The sequence below is a fragment of the Physcomitrium patens genome, chromosome 1, assembly GCF_059467195.1.
Source record: "Physcomitrium patens ecotype Gransden chromosome 1, ASM5946719v1, whole genome shotgun sequence".
NCBI lineage: Eukaryota > Viridiplantae > Streptophyta > Bryopsida > Funariales > Funariaceae > Physcomitrium > Physcomitrium patens.
Genome location: NC_143410.1, coordinates 27,250,442 through 27,272,774, shown reverse-complemented (window position 1 = coordinate 27,272,774; position 22,333 = coordinate 27,250,442). Strand labels below are relative to the sequence as shown.

At 34.1% G+C, this 22,333-nt stretch overlaps 1 protein-coding gene across 2 annotated transcripts; it reads right to left on the bottom strand.

Annotated features, from left to right (window-relative positions):
* Window positions 1-12,097: 12,097 nt before the first annotated feature.
* LOC112283008 (uncharacterized) lies at window positions 12,098-21,299 on the bottom strand. Of its 2 annotated transcripts, none has more exons than XM_024521310.3 (16): window positions 20,593-21,299; window positions 19,470-19,569; window positions 19,211-19,298; window positions 18,839-18,975; window positions 18,599-18,681; window positions 18,334-18,396; window positions 17,968-18,124; window positions 17,681-17,829; window positions 17,369-17,545; window positions 16,675-17,091; window positions 16,064-16,102; window positions 15,404-15,444; window positions 14,750-14,876; window positions 14,189-14,411; window positions 13,888-14,019; window positions 12,098-13,464 (listed from the first exon to the last, which is right to left on the bottom strand). In XM_024521310.3, the coding sequence occupies exons 1-16, from the start codon at window positions 20,756-20,758 to the stop codon at window positions 12,405-12,407; spliced, it is 3,159 nt and encodes a 1,052-aa protein (XP_024377078.1). In that variant the 5' UTR covers window positions 20,759-21,299; the 3' UTR covers window positions 12,098-12,404. The 2 variants fall into 2 exon arrangements, with proteins under 2 accessions (XP_024377078.1, XP_024377069.1); XM_024521301.3 differs by having other exon boundaries at window positions 15,404-15,447; window positions 20,593-21,293.
* Window positions 21,300-22,333: the final 1,034 nt, after the last annotated feature.

The window sequence follows — 22,333 nt, the reverse complement described above, 5'->3', positions numbered from 1 at the left end:
TGATGATTAAAAATACGTGTGAATATAAGGTACTCGAGATTATTGTGATTCATATATACAATGACTAGATTAGAAGTACCTTCTAGATGATGACACCATTCTTAAAATGAATCCACAATTGCAAGAAACTCTTTGTCATGTATTTCATAATTAATCTCGACTGCTAAAATTTTTTTGGAATGAAAAGCTATTAGATGAAGTTTATCATCTGCTCTCATTTATGATAATATAGCTTCCAAAATAAATTTTGATGCATCTGTTCCCATAAAAAATACCTTAAAAAAGTTGATGTAATATAAGATTGGTGTAGAAATAAAGGCTCAGTTCAAAGTTTCAAAAGATGCTTCAACTTCTTTACTCTACTTAAGTTTGTCTTTGCAAGTCAAATGTGTAAGTAGAGCTGAACTCAAGAAAAGTCTTTGATGAACATTCGATAATAGTTGGTAAAGTCCAAAAAGTATTGGAGATCTCTTATCATTTTTAGAATCTTCTAATCTATAATTGTTTAAACTTTCTTAGAATCTATCATAAGTCTATCATTTGAAATGATGTATCCTAAAAAGTCGACTTGAATAATAAAGAATACAGACTTTTTTTTATCTTAGTATAGAGTCTCTTATCTCTTAATTTTTGTAACACATGATGAATATGAAGTTTATATTCATCTGTGTTCTTAGAATAGATCAAGATGTTGTCCAAATAACAAACAACAAAATCGTCTAAAAATTCTCAAAAAACATCATTCATTATATGTTGAAAAGTTGCTAGTACATTTGTAAGTCCAAAAGGCATGACATTGTATTCAAAATGCCCATACTTAGTTCAAAATGTAGTCTTCTTTTTATGTCCTTCTTTAATATGTACTAGATTATATGCTCTCCATACATCTATTTTTATATAGAACTTAGCTTGATTTAGTTGATCGAGAAGTTTAGATATCAAAGGTAGAAGCTATCTATTTTTGATGGTGATCTTGTTGAGTCTTTAATAATCAATACACATCTGCAATGATCCATCTTTCTTCTTTACAAATAAATTTGGAGCTCCTACTGGTGATTTGGAATGACATATGAAATTCTTGGCTAGATTTTCTTGAATATATTTCTTGAGTTCAACCAATTCATTTTGTGATAAACCATAGATTGGTCCAAATAGTGGTTGTGCTCTTTCTTGAAGATCAATTGAGTAGTCATAGGGATGATGTACTGGAAGAGAATTTGCATTTTTCTTTTCAAATACATCTTGAAATTCTTGATATTGGCTAGGAATGCCACTTGAAGTCTTTGCATCATTATAAATAGGTGTGGTGTAAATGACACAAGGTGATCCTTTTTTTATAGCATGAAAGAAAGCTCTTCCATCTACAAACATAGGTTTAATTGCACTAGACTTATGACTTCTTACTGAATTAATTTCACTCTTAATCATGATTTTAGAAAAATCAAAGGTATAAGAAATCCAATCTTTGTAAGGATTATACTTTTCTAACTATGATAAACCTAAAATAACTAGATTAGAGGAAGATCTAATTATATTAAAAATTACACAACTACTATGATTATTTATTGCTACATCTATAGGAAGTGTTTCATGAGTAACATCTCTAAAAGATAAGAGACGACCATCTATGACTTCTATATGAACAGGTGTGATTTTTTGTACTAACAATCTTTATGACTTTTTATCAAATTCTACATCTAAGAAATAAGCTAAGGCTCCTGAATCTATCAAGACAGAGGCTTTATAATTATTAGGTCTTAAATGGATATGTATTATAAACAAGGAGAAGGTTTTGAGGAGAGGATAGGACCTTGATTAGAAATTGTATAAGATTCCAGCTACACGATTCCTATTGTAATGGCACAAATTTGTTTTTTGATACATTGTCTTCTTTGATAGATGTGCTCTTCATTTTGTGATTTTGTCACTTCTTCAGATAATATTGAGTAGTGTGTTTAGATTCTCCACAATATAAGTACAATCCTTCTTGATGACAACAAATCTTTTCTTACTTGGTAAGATATTTAAAATATTTTGCATCAATTTACATATCTTGTGCTTCCAAATATATGTGTTGAGGAGATATTGGTCTTGCCATCAAATTGTAGTAATATTGAAGCCTATTTGTATGACTCTCAGATTGAAATTCAAAAAATTGATTGCTACATTTCACAGCAAAGTCAATTACTTGACTCAATATTTGAGGATCAGGTAAGTTGAGAATCAATTTCTTTACTTTAAATTGTAGTCTATAGAAAAATTGGCTAATAAGTGCAGCATCATCTCACTTGATATCAAATGCAAGTTATCAAAACTATGAAGCATATAATGTTATAGATCGATTGTCTTATTGTAAAATATGGATCTTATTAGTTGTAATTCGAGTTGCATAATGTTCTTCATACATGGATTGAAATTTTGCCAAAAATACCTCTATGTTATCTAATATTGGATCTCGTTGTTGAAAAAAAGATAAAAACTACGATAATACTGAACCTGAAAGAAGTGTACCAATGAATCTAACTTATGATCTTGAAATTGGATGGCTTTGAGGTTGAAGTTCAATCACAAGTTGTACTTGATTGATAAATCCTCAAAATTTGGATCATGTACCATCAAACTTCTTAGGTAGGGTAGCTCTTGATTCTCTAACACTTGAAGCATGTTCCATTGTTGGTAGAGGGACATGATTTGGTGCAGATGTTGAAGCAGCTCTAATCATCTCTATATCCTCACTTCCTACCATTTTTGTTGATCCTTGTAGTGGTAAGCTAAATTGATGTACGGCAAGTATCAACTCCTTCAATTGCTCTTACATTTGTGCCATTATACACTTCATTTCAGCAAGCTCTACCATAATAACACTCAAAAAAATATCTTATACCATTCAAGACAAGTAGAAGAAAGGACTTGAGGATAAAGAAAATACTACGAATAATATCAGTTTAAAAGAGGGTAATCCGCAACTTCTAATATGCTTATGTCTTATCATGAGAAAGGGATAATCTACTCTTAATTAAGAGAGGGCAAAGCTTAGATATTATAAGTGTACTCTTATCAATCTATCAAGGACATGAATTAAAAGATGATGCAGAAACCAATAAAATCCATGTCAAAGAAAGAATGACAAAATAGAAATAAGAAAGTACATATATTAAAAGAAATTGGAAAGATTTATTGCCAAAAAAAAAAAAAACTTGAGACTCTTGAAACTAGACTAGAAGCAAGAAAGGAATTGATAAAAGTAAAGAGGGCTTTGCTCTTCTCTCTATATATACTATCTAACTAAAGGCTACGTGGTGATATTCTATAAGACCTCCAATATGTGTTGTCTTTGTAGGACACATGCCTTGACTTACAAGGTAAGTTTTTCTATGTGTGGACCACATAGTTAGTTTGGTCTTCAAGCTAACAACATATGTGGCACATGGCCAACTTGTTGACCACATTTTTAATCCAAAAAGTCAATTAAAGACACCTATAAAGTCAAAACAGCATCTATGAAGCTTTTAGAAAGCTTCCATAGAAGATATTATAGAATTAACTTACTTTTATTTACTTCTATTTACTTATACCTATTTAAACATGTAATTAGTGGCTTACATGCATATGTCTAAGATATTTTGTTGTATGTTATGTAGACAATATCTTCATCTATTCTAAAAATATAGAAGAAAATGAAATTGATATTCATTGTTTCTTACAAAAATCAAGAGATCCAGGACTTTATACCAAGATAAAAAAAAAAAAATATGTATTCCATACTACTCAAGTTGATTTCTTAGATTACATCATTTCAAATAATAGACTTATGATGGATCCTAAGAAAATTCAAACAATTATGGATTGGAAGATCTCAAAAACTATTTGAGAAGTCCAATATTTTTTAGGATTTGCCAATTACTATCACATCTTCATCAAAAACTTCTCTCAAATTGCAGCTTTACTTACACGTTTGAATTGTAAAGACAAACTTTAATGGAATCAATAAAAAAAAATAACATTTAAAGCTTCAAAGATAATATTTGTTTTTACACCAATTTTGTATTGCGTTGACTTTTCTAAGTCATTTTTTATGAAAATAGATGCAATGGACTTTGTTTTGGATGTCATATTATTACAAATAGGAATAGATGATAAATTTCACACAATAGCTTTTCATTCCAAGAAATTTTCAATGATTGAGATTAATTATGAAATCCACAACAAATAACTTCTTACAATTATAGATTCTTTCTAAAAATGACATCATTATGTAGAAAGTGCTTCAAATTCAGTCATCGTGTATATGGATCATAAGAACCTTAAGTATTTCATGTCAGCTCATATTCTAAATTATTGTTAGGCTCATTAGAGCATGTCTTTGTCAAGATTTGAGTTCAATATCACTTATCAACCAAGCAAACAACAAAGTTATTCTGATGCCCTTTCTAGACATTCTTATCTTATATCTAAAGAAGGAGATGTAGTCTTTGATTAATAAAGAATAATTTTATTGAAGCCAAAATAATTTCATCTTTGAGCAATGAAATCCACATTGACTATTGATTCAACTTTTCTCAAACAAATTCAATCAAGTATATCTTTTGATCTTCTTATTCATTCTATCAATAATATTTCTTCTAAGTCTTGTGATACTTCTAAGTTTGAGTTCAAGAACAACCTATTTTATTTTGAAAGATGCCTATATGTGCCAAAAAGAGAAGCATATTTACGTGTTCTTCAAGTATGTCACGACTTTCCAGCAGTAAGACATTTTGGATACAACAAGACTTTGGAGCTAATATCTAGAGATTTTTGGTGGCCGCAAATGTGGAAGACTGTAAAAGACTTTGTTTAATTGTGTGATATTTGTTCAAGGTCAAAAACTCCTCAACAACGACCTTATAGACTTCTTCAACTATTACCTATTCTAGAATAACTATAGTCTTCTATTTCTATGGATTTTATTATGGATCTTTTAGTCTCAAGATCGTGTGATTCAATATTTATGATAGTAGATTGTTTTATCAAAATGGAACATTTTATACCATACACAAAATCTATTATAGGTGAAGAAATTGGCAAGCTTTTCCTTCACAATATCTATCGATATCATGGATTATCAAAAGATATTATATTGGATAGGAGGACTCAATTTATATTAAGATTTTAGAGAATTCTTTTTAAGATTTTAAAAGTGGACATAAAGCTTTTTTCGACCTTTCATCTTCAAATTGATGGACAAACAAAGCGCATAAATCAAGTTTTAGAGTAATATTTAAGGTGTACCATCAATTATCAATAAGACAATTGGAGAACCCTCTTGCCATTGGAAGAGTTTACTTATAATAATATGATGCATTCTTCTACACAAAAAATATCTTTCTTTGCTAATTATGGTTACTATCTACAATTTGATACTTTTGACTTTTCAAAAGTTAATAATCATGGGGCAGAAGGTTTGGCAAATCATTTGTCAAAGCTATATGCAATAATGAAGGTGCAATTAAAGGAAGCTCAAAAACGACAAAAGATCAATGCAGATGCCTATCAAAAGGAACAACTACAATTCAATGTAGGTAATAAGGTATGATTATTTTGTAGTAATATCAAGACTACTCGTCCTTGTGATAAGCTGGACTATCTCAAGCTTATACCTTTTCCTATTTGTGGACAAATCAATCGAGTTGTTTATTAGTTACATCTACTGCAAGTATTGAAGATCTATCTTGTCTTCGACATATCTCCTTCAATCATATAAGACTATGAACATAGCAAGAAGAAGACAAGTTCTAGCTCCTCCTATAGAAGTGGACAATAATGAAGAGTTTGAAATAGAAGAAATTTTAGACTTAAGGTGGCACCAAAATAAATTAAAATATCTTACCCATTGGAACAGATATGATATTAGTAAATGGACATGGGAGCCAATAAAGAATCTTGCAAATGCAATAAAGGTAGTAGAGGCTTTTTATCAATAACATCGATCTAAATCAAGATGATGAATAATAAGTCTTTGCTATAAAAGAAACAAGGTCCTAGTTAAATAGTATATAAAGAGGTAAGAGTGAAACTCTCTTCACTCTTGTCAATTCTTTCCCTACTTCTAGTCTAGATTTAAGAGTCTTTAGTTTTTTTGTCATTTGGCAATAGCTATTCCAATTTTATTTTAATATACATACTACTTTATTTCTATTTTACTACTTTTCTTTTGATGCAGATTTTTTAAATTTATGCATCTTCTTCTAGTTCATGTCCTTAATAATAATTTAATTATGTCTTTATCTACTCCAAGTCTTCTGATGAATATGAAAAATATGTGAAATTTGTCTTATAAAAATTACAAGATAGAAGATTACATGCCAAATTAAAGAAGTGTGTATTCTATCAACTAAAAGTAGAATTTTTTGGATATATTATTCTTAATTAAGGCTTGTTGATGGATCCAAAGAAAGTTCAAGCTATAATAAATTGGGCAATTCTAAAGATAATATAATATATATAATGTTTCCTTGAATTTATTAATTTTTATTGAATATTTATCAAGAATTACTCCCAAGTTGTTACTCCCCTCACTTGGTTGACATCCAAAGATAAATTATAATAGAGACCTTAAGCACAAAGGACTTTTCAAGATTTGAAGGTAGCTTTTATTACAACTCCAATCTTACTATATTTAAATTTTACAAAGGTCTTCTATTTAGAAGATGATACTTTTGACTTAGCATTAGAAGCCATACTATCACAAATGGAAAAGGATAGGAAGCTCCATCCAATTATATTCTATTCTAAAAAGTTTTCAATTACAGAAATCAATTATGAGATTCACAATATATAGCTTTTTATGATTTTAGAATCTTTTTAAGATTAGTGTCACTTGATAGAAGGCATTATATATCCTATGATTGTATATACAAATCATAAAAATTTGAAGTATTTTATATCAAATCAGATTTTGAATTTTTGCCAAGCTTATTGGAATATGCTATTATCTTATTTTGATTTTGTGATTACATATTGACCAAAAAAGTAGTAAGGACTATCATATGCTTTATTAAAGAAATCATATCTTCTTCCAAAGATCCAAGAAGAAGCATTTTATTAACTTTAGAAGCCAAAATAATTTTGTCTATGTACGACTTCTATGGTTATAACTATTGATTCAAGTTTTCCTAAATAAATTTGTATAATTTCAATAAAAGATTCATTAGTTCATAATATTAATCAATGCCCTAACAATGAGAATTTTAAGTTTTTAAAAGATCTTTTGAATTTTAAAGATCATTTATATATTCCAGAAGAATCAATACAACTATGTATTCAATCTTGTCATGATATTTCAGCTGCAGGATATTTTGGATTTAACAAAACATTGGAGCTTATCTCTCAAGATTTTTAGTAGTCTCAAATGTGGAAAATCGTGAAGGAATTTATTCTCTAATATGATATTTGTTCAATATCGAAGAATTTCCAACATCATCTTTACTGACTTCTACAACCATTAATTACATAATATCCATGACTTGATTTTTAAGAATACACTTAGAAATTCAATTAAAAAGGAATAGTTTAAAGTACTAAAGACTAACTAATTTAATTTTTTAAAATAATTATTATTTTGGAATGATCACTTTGACTTTTATTTTTTAATTATTATAAATAAAATTAATAAAGTTATATTTGATCTAATAATATTTACATAATTTTCACATAAAAGCTTTATTAAATATTTAATTATCAAAATTTATTACTTAATATAGAATAAATCAATTTAAAAAAATATGTTTAGAAATTTAATCAAAAAAGAATATTTTAAAGCATTAAAGACTAAGGTGTATATAGAAAAAGAAAAAAAATAGCTAAAAAGACAACAACCAATATTTAATGTTAAGAATAAGAATGCCTAAAGATCACAAGAAGAACTAATTCATAAGATGAATTGACAAGTCTAAAGAGGATCTCAATCTTTTTTTTATTTTTGTATAAATTTAAATTTTTATATAAAAGAAATTAAATGCTAGAAATAATTATTAAATATAGAATAAAATACTAAATAAGTCAAGACTTGACTTGACAAAAATGTCAAGTTAAAAGAAATTTTGCACTTAGTTCTCTCAAATTCTAGTTTTCACTAATAAAACCAACTAAAATAAAATACTAAATGAATAAATTTTTTAAAACTAAACTAAATTATATAAAATAATATAGTCTATTAATTACATATATTTGATATGCTTTGGTACTCAATGCCACATCACATGACACTACTTATATTACTTGCAAGACCTAAGACTTAGAGTCTAAGTCTTTCATGTCTTACTATGCAAGTTAATAGATGGCTTATTGGCCAAGTCTTAAGAAGTCCTTGAAGAAGCTGCTTAAAAAGACTTGGATTCAAATTAAACCACGTGGTTTGATTTCTAAGCTATTCTTAAAGTTTCATAAAATGCCACCTAATATAACTTAGTTTCTAAATTATCAACCACATATATCTATCAAGATTTTAATATATTCTAGAAAGATCTATTATAATATAGAATATTTTTAGAAGGTTATAAAATCTTCTTTGTGTGTTTATGACATTATTTTTCTCCTTAACAACAATCCAAGTTCTAAGAATTATATTAAAAAAAAAATAACATCAATCCAAGTTCTAAGAATATTCTAAACTATGATAGATCTATGCTATTTTTTTTTTATATTTATAAAAACTATATCATTTGTTGAGCAACTCTTATTATAAATTTTGATCTTTAATCTCTACTAAATAGATGAATAGATCCTTCTATTCAATTGCCAATACTTTTTAAAGTCAAAGAATATAACTAGATGACTTGATTTAAATTAAGACTTTTAAAAATTCCTTAATAAAAAAATACCTTCACCTCTTTCTTCAACACTTCTAACTTGCAACACCACAACTAATATTCAAGTGTCTTTTTGAAGGTTTTCATGCCACATTTAATTGTAGCAAAGATGTACTCAACATTTAGATGGTCCAGCTTTATATCAAAAATACATATAGGATGATGATTGCTATGATAGTTGATATAATTGATCTCTTGATAAAAGCTCAAGATCAAGATCTTTTGGCTCTAATGGCTAAAAGAAATTTGACAAAAAATTCACATGTTTATATTTTAATACAAATAAAAAATGAAAAATAAGATATATAATATTGTGATATCATAAAATGCATATTTGGTGGCTAAAATATAGAATTGTCTAGTTATAAGGTTTCTACTACTAATTAATATCTTTATATTTCAACTTTTATATCTCTCAATTTGTTCTTCAAATTCTAAATTCATTTATTTTTACTCAAAAATCTTGCACCTTATGTCTTGATTTTCTATAATACAAGCATAGATTTTTACATCAATATCTATCTTTTCTTCTAGGATTAATTGCTTAAATTGAATGGTATTAATTTACATAGGTTAAGGTCTTGAAGAATAATTTTTCATACACCTAGAAGTAGATGCAATAGTTTGATTTTCTCCTATTCAACCAAGTCTTCATTTTTGACGTCTTACAAATAGCCAATTATCACATGTTATTGCTTAAATAATAAATTGCTCCTAAGATTCACCTTCTGGCATTGCTAATAACAATTCCTTCATGTTATACTTTAATCCATATTAAAATTGGTAAATAAAGACTCTATCATTTCAATCCATATCCCATATGAATTAATAAAATTTAGCAACATATATGGTAATAGAATGTAATCTATGTCACAAAAAATTAAAGTATGGTTTCAACTACTTCTTTCTAATTGCTATCTCTAATATAGCATTAAACGACTTCAAATATAAATTAAGATCATATAATAGTCTTAAATCTTTTTTCATTAATGGTACAAATTAAAAGAAGATACTTTTAGTTTTATCTATAAAATCCACTTGAATATTACCATCATGATATCAAGATGGATGTAGCCTAAAGAAAGGATTAATTTGTAAAAATCTTCAAAATCTTAATTTAGTGCCATCAAATTTCTTTGGCATGTTAATCTTTGGTTCTTTAAAACTTGTAGAAACAATTCTAAAATCTAATTGTGATGTCTATTTACATATAATTGCTTCATATAATTGCAAAACTTCTTGGCATAAACGTTGAACTTTATTATTAACTTCTTTCATAGGCATTGAAACATAGCTTTTATAATTATAGTTGCTGATATGTGACATTTCAGCTCAAAGACTTATAAAAAGATCATGAAGATCTATAATTGTGGCAAATTTATTGTGACTTTTTTTTATGTGTATTTTATTTTCTTTCCATCTTTAATAATATTTTTAATAAAAAAAACACTCGAGGAGTAGGATAACTTGCTTACATTTCAATATAAAACAACAACAAAGAAGTGAAGTAGTTCACTTGCTTTTAACACAAAATAGCATTTAAGAAGTAGACTGATATATTCACTTCTGAATACAAAATAACACTAAAAACAAATAAAACCATAATCTTATCAAACTATCAAGGAATATCAAGATGGATGTAGGCTTAAGAAATAAGTTCTAAGATACATTTAGAACTTCAAAGAAGAAGAAATAATTTAAAGTACTAAAGATTAAGATATGAATAAAATAGAAGGAATAACTAAGGAGATAATAACCAATCATTAATGTCAAGAACATACTTCTATCAAGTTGTTAGAATATTTTAGAAAGATCTATTGTAATGTAGAAGATTCTTTTAAGGTTTTAGAATCTTCTTTGTATGTCCATGACTTAAATTGATAGAGATTTATGTGATCAACACAAATTTTTAACAAATTCAAGTTTTGCTACAATTTCAATCCAACAATTTAAGCATTTTCAAATGGCTTTATAACTTCACCTCTTAATTTAATAACTATAATAGTAATAATGTTTTATGAAATATATGTATGAGTTTAATTTTAAACAATGGTTGTACAAGCAACAAAAATGCATGCTCTATGAAGATGTCCAAGGATTGCTCAAGTTCATAGATTGAATAAATTATTGAAATCAATTTTTTTTTAATTTCTAATTTATTAAACAAGTAAGTTATATAAGATTTTATTTATATGATTGTATTATTTTTATTGTATTGATTGAGAAATAAAAAGATTAGAGCTATAGATCTATAAATTCTTTGATAGAAAAAATTCTAAAATAGTACTAGTCAATAAATATTATCTTATGGATGATCATCTATATGGTAATATTAAATTATAAGAAGTTGCCCTAGTCCACAACCCTCTAATCTTAAAGAATAGCAAGCAAGGGCAAAACCTTCTTATGTTTGCTTGTATGAAATATATAAAAAAAATTAAAAATTAAAAATTAAAGAAGAAACAACTACAGGTTATGTCATTACACCATAACCTCTAAAAAAAAATTTACACTAAGAAAATTCCAAGATTTAGGGCCTACTTTTTGTAGACATTGTTACAAAAAAACATTTTGTTATTTGCTATATTTGCTAATATTTACTAATCATGAATACCTCCACTTGAAATATGATTGATAGGATACCAAGATAAATAGAGATTCCAAATTACACTTACGAAAATTCTTTAATTGGATGAATATGTACAATAGACATTAATTGTGTTTGGGAGTTGTTTCTCCCTGGCCACCCCTAACAAACATCTCCATGTCAAGTGCAAGCCTATTTTAGCCTTTCGCATTCAGCCATCATATTTCAGAAATGAATGATAAATTGAGTCCAATCAATACTGACACAATCCTCATTCAACTTTCTCATCTATGGCATTCATCGTGGTCATCTCAGTCATCTTGCCTGTCTCCGCAAGAAGGGAATTCAAATTTTGATGCAAATTGGGGGAACAAGCACGTGGAAGTACTACGGAATATGCATGTGATGTATTTCTCGCAACAGGATGCAGTGTAGCTGATGGCTGCATCCAGACTCCTTCAAATTCACAAGAAGCACAGCGAAAATGATATGAAACTGTGTTGTTACAGTTGCCTGCACTGGAACTGAAAAAACTCCCACTCCTAACCACTCACAAACACTCAACCACTTCCCAGAATCTAGAAACTTACCTCACGTATCATAAATCTATACAATTCATGCATCAGTACATCGAAATAGAACACGAGCTGTAGCAGGGGCATACAGAAACTTTTAGCCTGTTTATTCTTTGAAAGTTATGACAAGGCCAAATGTATCACAATCCAGTGTGAACGTCATCCCTCCTCTTCATAAATGAAATGCAAAATGCTCTACCTCGTTCGAAGAGACAAATGAAAAGCTCATTACCAACCTACACGTGTAAAACATGCAGTGCAATAGTCGACTTCCACCCAAACCTCTTTGCACCTTGGAAGGAAACCTCAAAGCGACCCAGCAATAGACAATCCTGAAAATCAATTTTTTCCCAAGCGAAATCCTCTTGGACAGAGTGGGGCAAACCCTGTTAATTAGCTGCGGTAAGATCGTTGGCTTTTCCTTTTAGTGTGATAAGAATGGCTGTTGTGACCCTCATCTATTTCTCCAGCTGAGTCAACCAGCTGCCAGCGGGTTCCCTCAATGCTGTTACTTGATGGATTGGAGCCGCCCTTAGACTTGAGCTTGCGGGAGGCGACAGGCTCGTCCACGTCTTTTTCTCGAATGTCTCTAGGTCTGTCCTCGATACTATCATCATAATGTTTTCTGTGCTTCCTTTTCTGTTTCCTTCTAGAATCCTCAGAATCATATTCTACAGGCTCCTCACCTTTGGACTTGGAGCGACTATGGTGTCGTTTAAGTCTGGGTTTTTCTAAAGCTTCTCCCTTAATAATCTCCTCGGTTTCAGCGTCATCATACACATGATGACGTCTCTCTTGACGTTCCTTTTCACGTTTGCGACCGAGCTTCAATCGCAGGTCCTGGGGCTCTGGAGGAAGATCAGAGTGGCCTGAGTCTTCAGGCATCTCCCTCTTGCTACTTCTGTAGCGACTTTCGCCACTGACATTAATGCGCTTACTGCTGGACTCCATCCTACGACTTTTTAGTGAACGCGAACCTTCCCTGTCATGCCTTTCAGGTACAACTGGACCATCATGCTCAGAACTGTAGTCCACAAACTCTCTGTGCTGCCTACTGCTTTCTCTCTCGCGTCTCATGTCCCTCTCAGGCAATTTTTCATCACGATCACCACGCCGTACAGGCCGTCGGGTTTTAAGTTCATCAAGAGAAGTAACATCATCATCATTAGAAAGGTGAGATTTACGAGAATGGCGATTTTCAACCACTACCCTATCAGGAGCTTTTCTACGCTCAATCCTGCCACTTTTAGTTTTACGATACTCAGTGTCATCTGAAAACTCATCCCCAGATTCCCGTTCAACGTCATGCTTCCTCACATGATCATAGTGATCTGGACGCCTCTCCCTCGTTTCCTTCAACCTCCGACTCTCCAGCTCTGGAGACTGATGTCGAACATTTCCATCCCTCTCCCGCTCCCTATCCCTTGGAAATAGAGCCTCTGGAGACCATTCTCTGCAACATAAAAGACACAGATGAACACTATTAAAACGATCGTCATTACACAAAACAATTAAAGAGGATGCCTGCAACATTAGATATGGAGTACGTTACAAACTTCTTTACTTCACTACAGATAAATCTACACGCACACTACGAAGGAATCCCACAACAGAATAAACAAACAGTGCAGCTAATTGTAAGCCAAGCAAAAAAGACCACAAGATGCAACTCAAGTTGAAAATAATAGTAACAATAATAAAACTTCTAATATACATTGGTAGAAGTACTCCACAACAGACAACAGACAACAGACAACATAGTAACTATGAATGCCAACTTTAAACAGAATTTCCGTACACACAGATTAGAAGAATCAAAAAAATAAATCACAAATAAGTAAATCAGATCTGTCAAGTGATGCTCATGCTTACGAACCTCTCGGAATGTTCCATCATTCGATGCTGACGGTGTCTCTCTTGACGTTGTCTTTCCTGAACTTCCAAAAACTCCTCTCGAGATAAAGGAGGTCTGTCCATCATGCCCATCATACCTGGTCCCCTCATGTAACTGTACATCCCAGCCATAATCAGGTCGCCAATGTTAAAGAATGGAAGAAGATCGAGAAAAATTTGAGACCCACAATCCAGACACCCTGAATAGAGCTTCTTCACATGTGGCAAACAATATTAAACAGATTAGGATTATCATAAATTTAGTAAAGAGACGAAATACATACCCGTGATGAGGGATTCCAGGATACATAGGAGGCATTCCAAACGGAGGTGCACCATATCCAGGACCGGGCATCATTGGTCTATCAAATGGCATCATTCCAGGACCAGGTCCATGCATGCCTTCACCATACCCAAATGGACCACCATGCGGGGGCATTGGAGGACCATGCCATTCCATATTGTATGCCCCACCATAAGGAGGTACACCCATAGGAGGCATTCCTCCTGTACCAAAAATCCGTCATGTTAGCGTAATGAACTAACATTCCAAAGTCGATGGGACAACAAAGGACTATACAATGTCCAAAACAACCCGAATGTGAATGAAAGATCTGAAAGTTTAAGGCTGCAGATCTGCTTAACAGTTGACTAGAAAAAAAGACTTAAAAAAAAAAAAAAAAAAAAAAAAAAAAAAAAAAAAAAAAACTCAAAGCAAAAAAAAACTCAAAGCAAAAAATGGTCCCTCACATGGAGGTAAAAAAACTCGATCACTTAAAGAAACATTAATTCCATGACGCAACCCTTGCTGTGAGAGAGGTTACAAGAATGGTCAAGATACTTACCGGGACCAAACATGGCAGGATGAGGACCACCATAAGGACCAGGGCCTGGGCCTCCATGGTCGATGCAATCCCTTGCAAAATGATCAGGAGAGCCACATAAATAGCAAACGCGCTCCCCCTGCGTGCCCTAAATATCCATCCGCATTATCAGTATGCGAAGCAACAAATGTTTAATACTACCAAAAACATAGGAACTATCGATTTCAGGGATCCTTGATTGAAAACAATACCCATACCTAAGGTAATTTTCCACATGTACACATGCGTTTTTTCCGAGGTATACCTAGGAGGGCAATAGAGAAGAAAGGTAAAATAAAATACAACTAAGTCCCAAAAACTCCCAAACAATCTGCGAAGTAAACATCTTGGGACATGACAACATAATTATGAAAACCATGACCTACATAACGTTGTGAGCAGTGATGAATACTAAAGGTAGAGTATATTTAACAGATAAAATTGACATAAGCAAAGTTTTAAAGCAACTCCTTAACTTATCCACCAGAATTCACGTGACCAGCATTCTGTGATTACTCATGCCATACACTCTATATTAAAAAATAATGTATCTGTTAGCCTTGACGTGAAGAACAGATTAAATTCATGAAAACCAGTTCAGCGTTGCGTTTGGGCGATCTAAAATCTGAGTAATACCTTTCTGACCTTGCCTCCGCCAATATTATCTGCGGCTCCATCTGCTTCAGTGCACTAGCTCGTCAGCATTGATAACGAAAGAAAGAAATTCGATCATGGAACCCCAATGGTCTCGTTTATGATAATCGTCATAGATCACAAATGCGAGCTCAAGAAACACCATAGACATGAAAATCCAACAAGGACTTGGACAAGAGCCAATTATAAGGAATTACGACCTAAGCTCTGAGAGCGACTGCCGTTTCCCACAGAAAACATAGCAAGTAACCTTTAAATCCTAGTTGTAGGTCACCCAATTAAGGAAGGAAGTACCTCTAAGGAGCGTTGAAAACTTACGAAAAGAAAATGATTACACAATGAAATCCCAAGGAAATACAAAGTACAGCCATAATTTTGGTATACTACAGAATGACAATGCTCATAAACGACCTCTAAAATAATTTACACCATTTCATAAGCTCATATTACTGACCGGTTCTAGAGTGATCAACAAAATAGTCAGAAGTAACAAACAAAACATCCGTAGAAATGTAGAGAACAACCTCCACTGTCGTTCCTCTTCAAACAGCCAATATGTGCTAACTATATGGGTGTTTCAAATAAAACTTTCTTCAGAGAAGCAACAAATTCACAGCAAGTAACAATATTAATCAAACCTACCTGCTTGGACAGGACGAGAACGTTTCTTCTTCTTTTTCCCTGAGATAGATCAGCCAAAGCACAGTCAGGGTGTACCAAAATGCTCACAAAAGAAATACGAAACCTGAAGCTTTCGGTTCACCTGGTTGAACTCGTATAGAATGCCGAATGATGCGTCCACTAGTATGGTATGATATTTATATACCAGTTGCAAAGACAAAGTGCACGGTGGGGAACACATGACCTTAGCATGCTTAATCCAAATGCAGCGATGTGATGCTATGTGAAGAGGGTAGTATGTCGCGTACGAGCAGAGTTTGGAACATGCCTACTTCCACAAGAAATGAAGGCTAAATAGACGTCGCATAACAGAAACAAATCCTAAAAGGGGACCCAAGGGAAGCGGAAAACGAGAAAAAAAAAAGAGGGAGGGGGGGAGGGGGGAGAAGAGGAAAGAGAAAGAAAGAGGATAGAGCAGAGAGAGCCTTCTTTCGGCACCACTTTGTCCAATATGGGCAAAATAAATGTCTCAAACTGAATACGACCCAGCAAATCCAACTTGTGGGGAAAACTCCAACATCTAACTTCCAAACTTTGGGAAAAACTTATGTTATTCCTCAGTGAAAACACACCTTTGCTAACCTCAGACTCCACTGCTACCCCATCCGTCTCCTTAACAAAGAGAGGCTCGATATTCTTAGATATCATGCCTGCTTCTCCCTCGTCATTTACAAAACCCTGCCTTTCCTCTTCTTTAAGAGAAACCCCAGCTTCCTCTTTTCCCGAAGTTTCTGCTGCATATTCCTTAGATGGGGGGCCTTCAATGGCACCTCCACTGTCTTCATCTCCAAGAGTCAAAACAGCGGAGCCTTCAACTTGTTCAGTTTTTTCTTTTTTGTCCTTTGACGACTCTACTGCATCCTCCACAACGACTTCCTTTGAAGGAGGTGCTTGAACAGGTGCACCCGTGGAGATCACAGGCTTTCGTAGCTCAATTTGTAGGCGTGAACCAGCAGGTGCGGCAACCTTCCGAGGACCAGAATCCACATCTAAACATAGCCCGTCACCAAATGTCAGGCATCCAATACATACAGCAAGAACAAAAAGCATTCATCACCGAAAGAAATTAATGGATACAGTGAAAATAGGATCCTGCTTACAGACAGCACAGAAAGTATCAAACTTGTCACTACCAGGCAACAAGAACAATCTATGCATGCTACGGTGTGTAAACCAACTTCTTAAATATGAAATAGAAAATTGACTGTAGAAAAAAGGCTCCGGGAATAAAACGGAAAACAAATTTAAGAGTAGTCTTAAACATACCAGGCAACTGATGCTGTTTGTAAAAACTGTCGGACGCTCCACTAGTTGTCATTTGTGCCTCCAGAAAACGATCAATTGCCTGCCTGAGGTTGATGTTTGGCAGCAGATCATCATTCTTGAATTTGGTAGATTCACATTGAGGGCACTTTCCCTTGGCTATCAGCTCGTCTCTAATACCTGCGGTCATCATGAAATTTACACTCAGAACCTGATGTATGTCACCCCCTATAATCCTCCGATAACGGATAAATAAAGGAATGTTTCTTTCAAAGGTGTTTTGAAGGTTTCAAAAGTATAGCATAGAGATCTTACATTTATCACAGAAACTATACTGACAGCAAGGTATCATGACTGCGTCCTTAAAAATGGTGCCACATAAAGGACACTTCAACTCTGGAGGTGGCTCCGAATAAATTGGTCTGATGGCCAACAACGCGTCTGCTTCTTTGGCGAAAACCGATCTGGGAAATGTGCACAACCATAGAAGGTTAGAGATCGAACTATACATGAACACATTACTGTTTGGCACAAGCATAGAGTAAAATGCTGAGCATTAGACAACACATTGTTTAAGGGCAGTGTACAGAGAAGAAACTTACTCGTCAGGTTGCATAACAGCAACTGATCCATCTGGTAGTATGTACGAGCCCTCCTGGTCAGCTTTTAATCGGGTTTTAGGAATGCCCACAGGTGGTTTCATTTTCCTCATGTCATATGTAGGATCTCCGTTGGTTGGACAATGCTGGATAAAATGACCTATATAGGAAAGAAAACATCGAGTATGATCAGTAGAACGAACCTCGAAGTCCTAGATAATAAGGATCATTCTCCTGACTGCTTAACAGATGCAAAGGAGCAATAGATGAGGCCTAACACCAAATTGAAAACTAAGTTAAATATGATCAAAGGCATACTCGATAACAGCAGTGATAAAACGTTTGCCAATCACAGCTAGGACTACGAACCTGGTTGACCACATCGATGACACACATAACCCTGTGGTGGCGTTGCCCTTCCGAAAGCACGACCTGCACCAGATAATTCAGATGAAAAAGCCTGGGATTAACAGAAACGCAGTGATGGAATCACGGGACTACCTCTGCAATAAGGACACAAAATCAAGAAATCGAATTCTCAACATGTAGTAATCGACTAATTTTAGACCAAAGGTCAGCATGCCAACCAAAGCTCCCAAAAACAAATGAAAGAATGTTGATGGTATATTCAAACCTCCGCCGCCCCTGGCTGCACTTCCTCTTCCATAGCCCCCACGTCCGGATCCTCTACCTCCACCAAGACCCTCATGTGTTTGCCTGGTTTAACATCAAGAATACTGTAAAATCAGAAAAGTTGAAACAACTTCATATACCACATACAACCTATCCTAATTTACGACCAACACGACGTTGACAACACACTTGGAAAGGAGTCACACAAATCAATGGCTACTTTTTTAAAATAAAAACTAACCGCTGCCATTCTGTAGCTGTTGTGTTGACCATGGCAGCAATACGAGTGTTTTCATCCAGGTCGGCCTTACTGACAACAGGCTCAGGTATAGCATACAAGTCGACACCGAAATCATCCAAGCTATCCATTCCGACATTCTGAACCACCACCACCACCCCCACCTTATTAGTAAAATCCACTTTTAATGACTGACTTCTTCACTATAACCGGGAACCACGAAATCATATGATCAAACGCCAGAACCTGCCCAGTATCAATGACGTCATGTAGAAGCTAACAAACTCGGTAACTGATAATAAGAATATTACATCATGTAGAGAGGAGCAATCTACGACATCAGAAGAAGTATTGAAAACAAAAGTAACAACATACAGAAAGAGCTGTAGCCTGAGATGTTGACTCTGTTCCCCTGCCATAGTCACCAACCATCGAGTCTGCCACTGATCCATGAATCTTCGGCCTGTCAACACCAGAATTCAAAATATTACGTATCTCAGAATTAACTTGAACAACGCGAAAGCAAGAGGATGCCATGTTAGAGCACCACCGGACGAGAGGGTTAAGGACACGCTAATTCATGTATAGCAAGCTGCATATTTCCTACAAAATCAAATAGGTGAAAGGACTATACTGTTCTTCAACTCGGAGAACTGGTTTTGAGCGAGATGCAGGCACTCGTTTGATAATAACACTTGTGTTTTTAGGCAAAAGAAAAGATTCATCCGAATACTCTGAAATGGCAACACAGTAAGATATCGTAAGTACAGGTGCTAAGGACATGACATAAGGACCGTATTATAAATCCCTACAACTTTTAGAGCTATGAGATCGAAACATTCTTAGCAACTTGGACCATTCAGATTACATTGACCCGGAAATATTTCCTCAGCAAATCAATTGCGCAAACATTTCTAAACGATCTTAAGATGCTAGAAAGTCCTCATCTACTGATGACTGTGGAGACCACAAGAGGTAATTATCCACTTGAGACACAAATTTAGGCCACAATTCGCTGAACTTCAAACGTTCGTCTCTAGTTGATCACCTAAGAAAAGACACGAATAGGAACGCCCCATTGTCATCAAGAAGGTAGTGCTGAAAAGATGAAAAGAAGGATCTTATAATTATGACGAACAAAATCATGTTGGTTGTGCCAATTCCCATGAAGACCACAACTTATCTTCTTCAAAAGAAAACCCTAGACTCTGCGAAATCACATATCCTGCCAAAATGAGAGTCGCAGACTGGGTGGCAATGTGTATCAGGCCAAACACGTTGAGATGCTGAAAAGGTAGTGAGATAATTACAACTGATCATGGAGGACAATTCAGACAAGCTTCAACCGAAGAGCATCCGAAAGTATAACTCGATTTAGCAATAATGTCTCAGCACTGCCCTAAGGAGACAACCTATTTATCCCAAAATTGACTAGACCTAGAAAGCTGCACCCATGCCATTGTAAACAAAATTGCGTTGAGTGAAGCAACGCACCGGCGCGTCTCCAACCAAAGCATGTAACGAACGTCTATAAACGGTACTGAGAGGGAGAGAACGCTGCCTTGAAAGACTGTCCGTGTTATAGATATGGTGTGCAGCTTGAACTGCCAAATGTTGCAGAACTACCGCTAGAGCAACACCATGCGAGAAACTTACTAAGCTTACAAGATACAAAATTTGGAATATACCGCCTTTTCGGCTGGTTCTAATAAAACTCAAGCACTAAGTAAGTGTCAAGAGAAGCTGGCGGTGATTACCTTCAGCTGTTTGCGCATTGGTGATGAGAAGGTCGAAGTCCGTTGCCCTACCTAAGTTCTTGTGTTCAACTATCTTCTCCTTCAAAGAACCAATTGAGATGAACGGGCCATCAATATCGATGGAATCATACTCAACTGCACTTCTGAACTTGAAATGAATAGCCATACTGGAGAAATTCTACCTATGAACAGCCAGACGCGTGTGTACGAAAATTTACAAAAAACACGCTGCCACTACGACTACCTACCCTTGCAACCCAAAATTCCTCTCCTCGCTGCTGCACATCACGAAGAAGTAAGGCCTCCGCAATCCCTGGGAGAGCCAAATTACAAGCCGATTGATGACAGCAGCGAGATTGAAGATGAAGATGCACACAGAGCTCAAGGCATCCAAAGTTAGCCTACAAGAAGAGCAGGCGATATCCGCGAAGAAGAAGAAGAAGAGTGCCGCAATGATCCAGAACAGAGGAAGAGAAATAGGAGAGAAGCAAGAGGTCAGAGCTCCCAGGGCTAGGAACAAGAGAGGGAGAAGGAGTCGGGGGAGGAGGCAGGAACATGGTAGCGGAGGAAGACGAGGAGGAGGAGGAGGGCTGAGGTGAGGATTGAGGGTGGAGAAGCACGCATTCGAAGTAAGTGAAGGAGAGGGTCGTCGTAAAAGAAGATGAAGACGGAGAAGAAGACCTAGAGCAGCAGCAGAGGCAGCGAGATCTGTTGTGCGGTGCACCCTACCTCTCGAGCCCCCCTCCCCCCAAACCCCCTTCGTCTTTACCCTCCCGTCCCAGCCTGCCCCTACCCCGTTCCCAGCCCGTCATTCCACCTCATCCATCCCGTGTTATCAATCTGTCCATCCATGTTCCTGTGTTGCAATTCTGTTCATCACATTCCGCACGCAGTACTTTAATTCCACGTCATGTCTTTTTCCGACCATTGTAAACTTTTTCAAAGCGTTCTCGGAATGTAATTTAAAGAGTAATTCCGACGTGGCAGCATGAAAACTTCTTGGGAATAACTTCTATTTCATTAAAGATAAAGAAAATTTAAATTAAGCACACTTATACTTTTTTTTTTGAGAAAAACTAGAAAAGATGACAATAACATTAGGATTCGTTACAATAGCTTTCAAGCTTTTTTAAAACATCAAACTTTGGTTTGAAATTTCATTTTGAGCACTTCACCAAAAACTTAGAGGGAATTTTCACAATCTTTTGAAGTGCTTTATTTAACCACTATTAAAATTATTAAAAGACATAGTATTAGAATAAATTAGCTTTTACATTATTTTTACATATATGTTGCATAAAAAAAAAATTATATATAAAAATTTATTAAGAAAATATTTTTTTAATAAAATATTTTTAGATTTAAATTTTTGTAGATACACCATTTGTCACAGACATACATATTTACTCTAATATTTATCTATATGATTAAGTAGAAGCAAAAAAAAAAAAAAAAAAAAAAAAAAATCGATTTATTTTATAATATTTTCTAAAGAAGCTTCCTAAAAGCTCTATAGATAGTACATTGACTTTACATGTATTTGAAGTTGATTGATAGGTTAGAAACTTGATCAATAAGTTAATTATATGTTGATAGCTTGTAGAATAAGCTAACTATGTGGCACACATTTAGAAAACTTGCCTTGCAAGTTCATATGTCTTACAAAGTCAACACGTTTTAAAGGTCCTACAGGACATTGCCACATAGCTCATAGTTAAGAGTATATACGGAGGCAAGAGTG

What these genes read in the sequence shown, in the direction of transcription:
- LOC112283008 (XM_024521301.3), bottom strand. Translation starts at nt 20,758, where the DNA reads ATGGCTATTCATTTCAAGTTCAGAAGTGCAGTTGAGTATGATTCCATC. An exon ending in ACAGCTACAGAATGGCAGCG is followed by an intron (nt 18,682 to 18,838) that starts GTTAGTTTTTAT and finishes ATGTTAAACCAG; the next exon opens with GCAAACACATGAGGGTCTTG. An exon ending in GGAGTCTGAGGTTAGCAAAG is followed by an intron (nt 16,103 to 16,674) that starts GTGTGTTTTCAC and finishes GATCTATCTCAG; the next exon opens with GGAAAAAGAAGAAGAAACGT.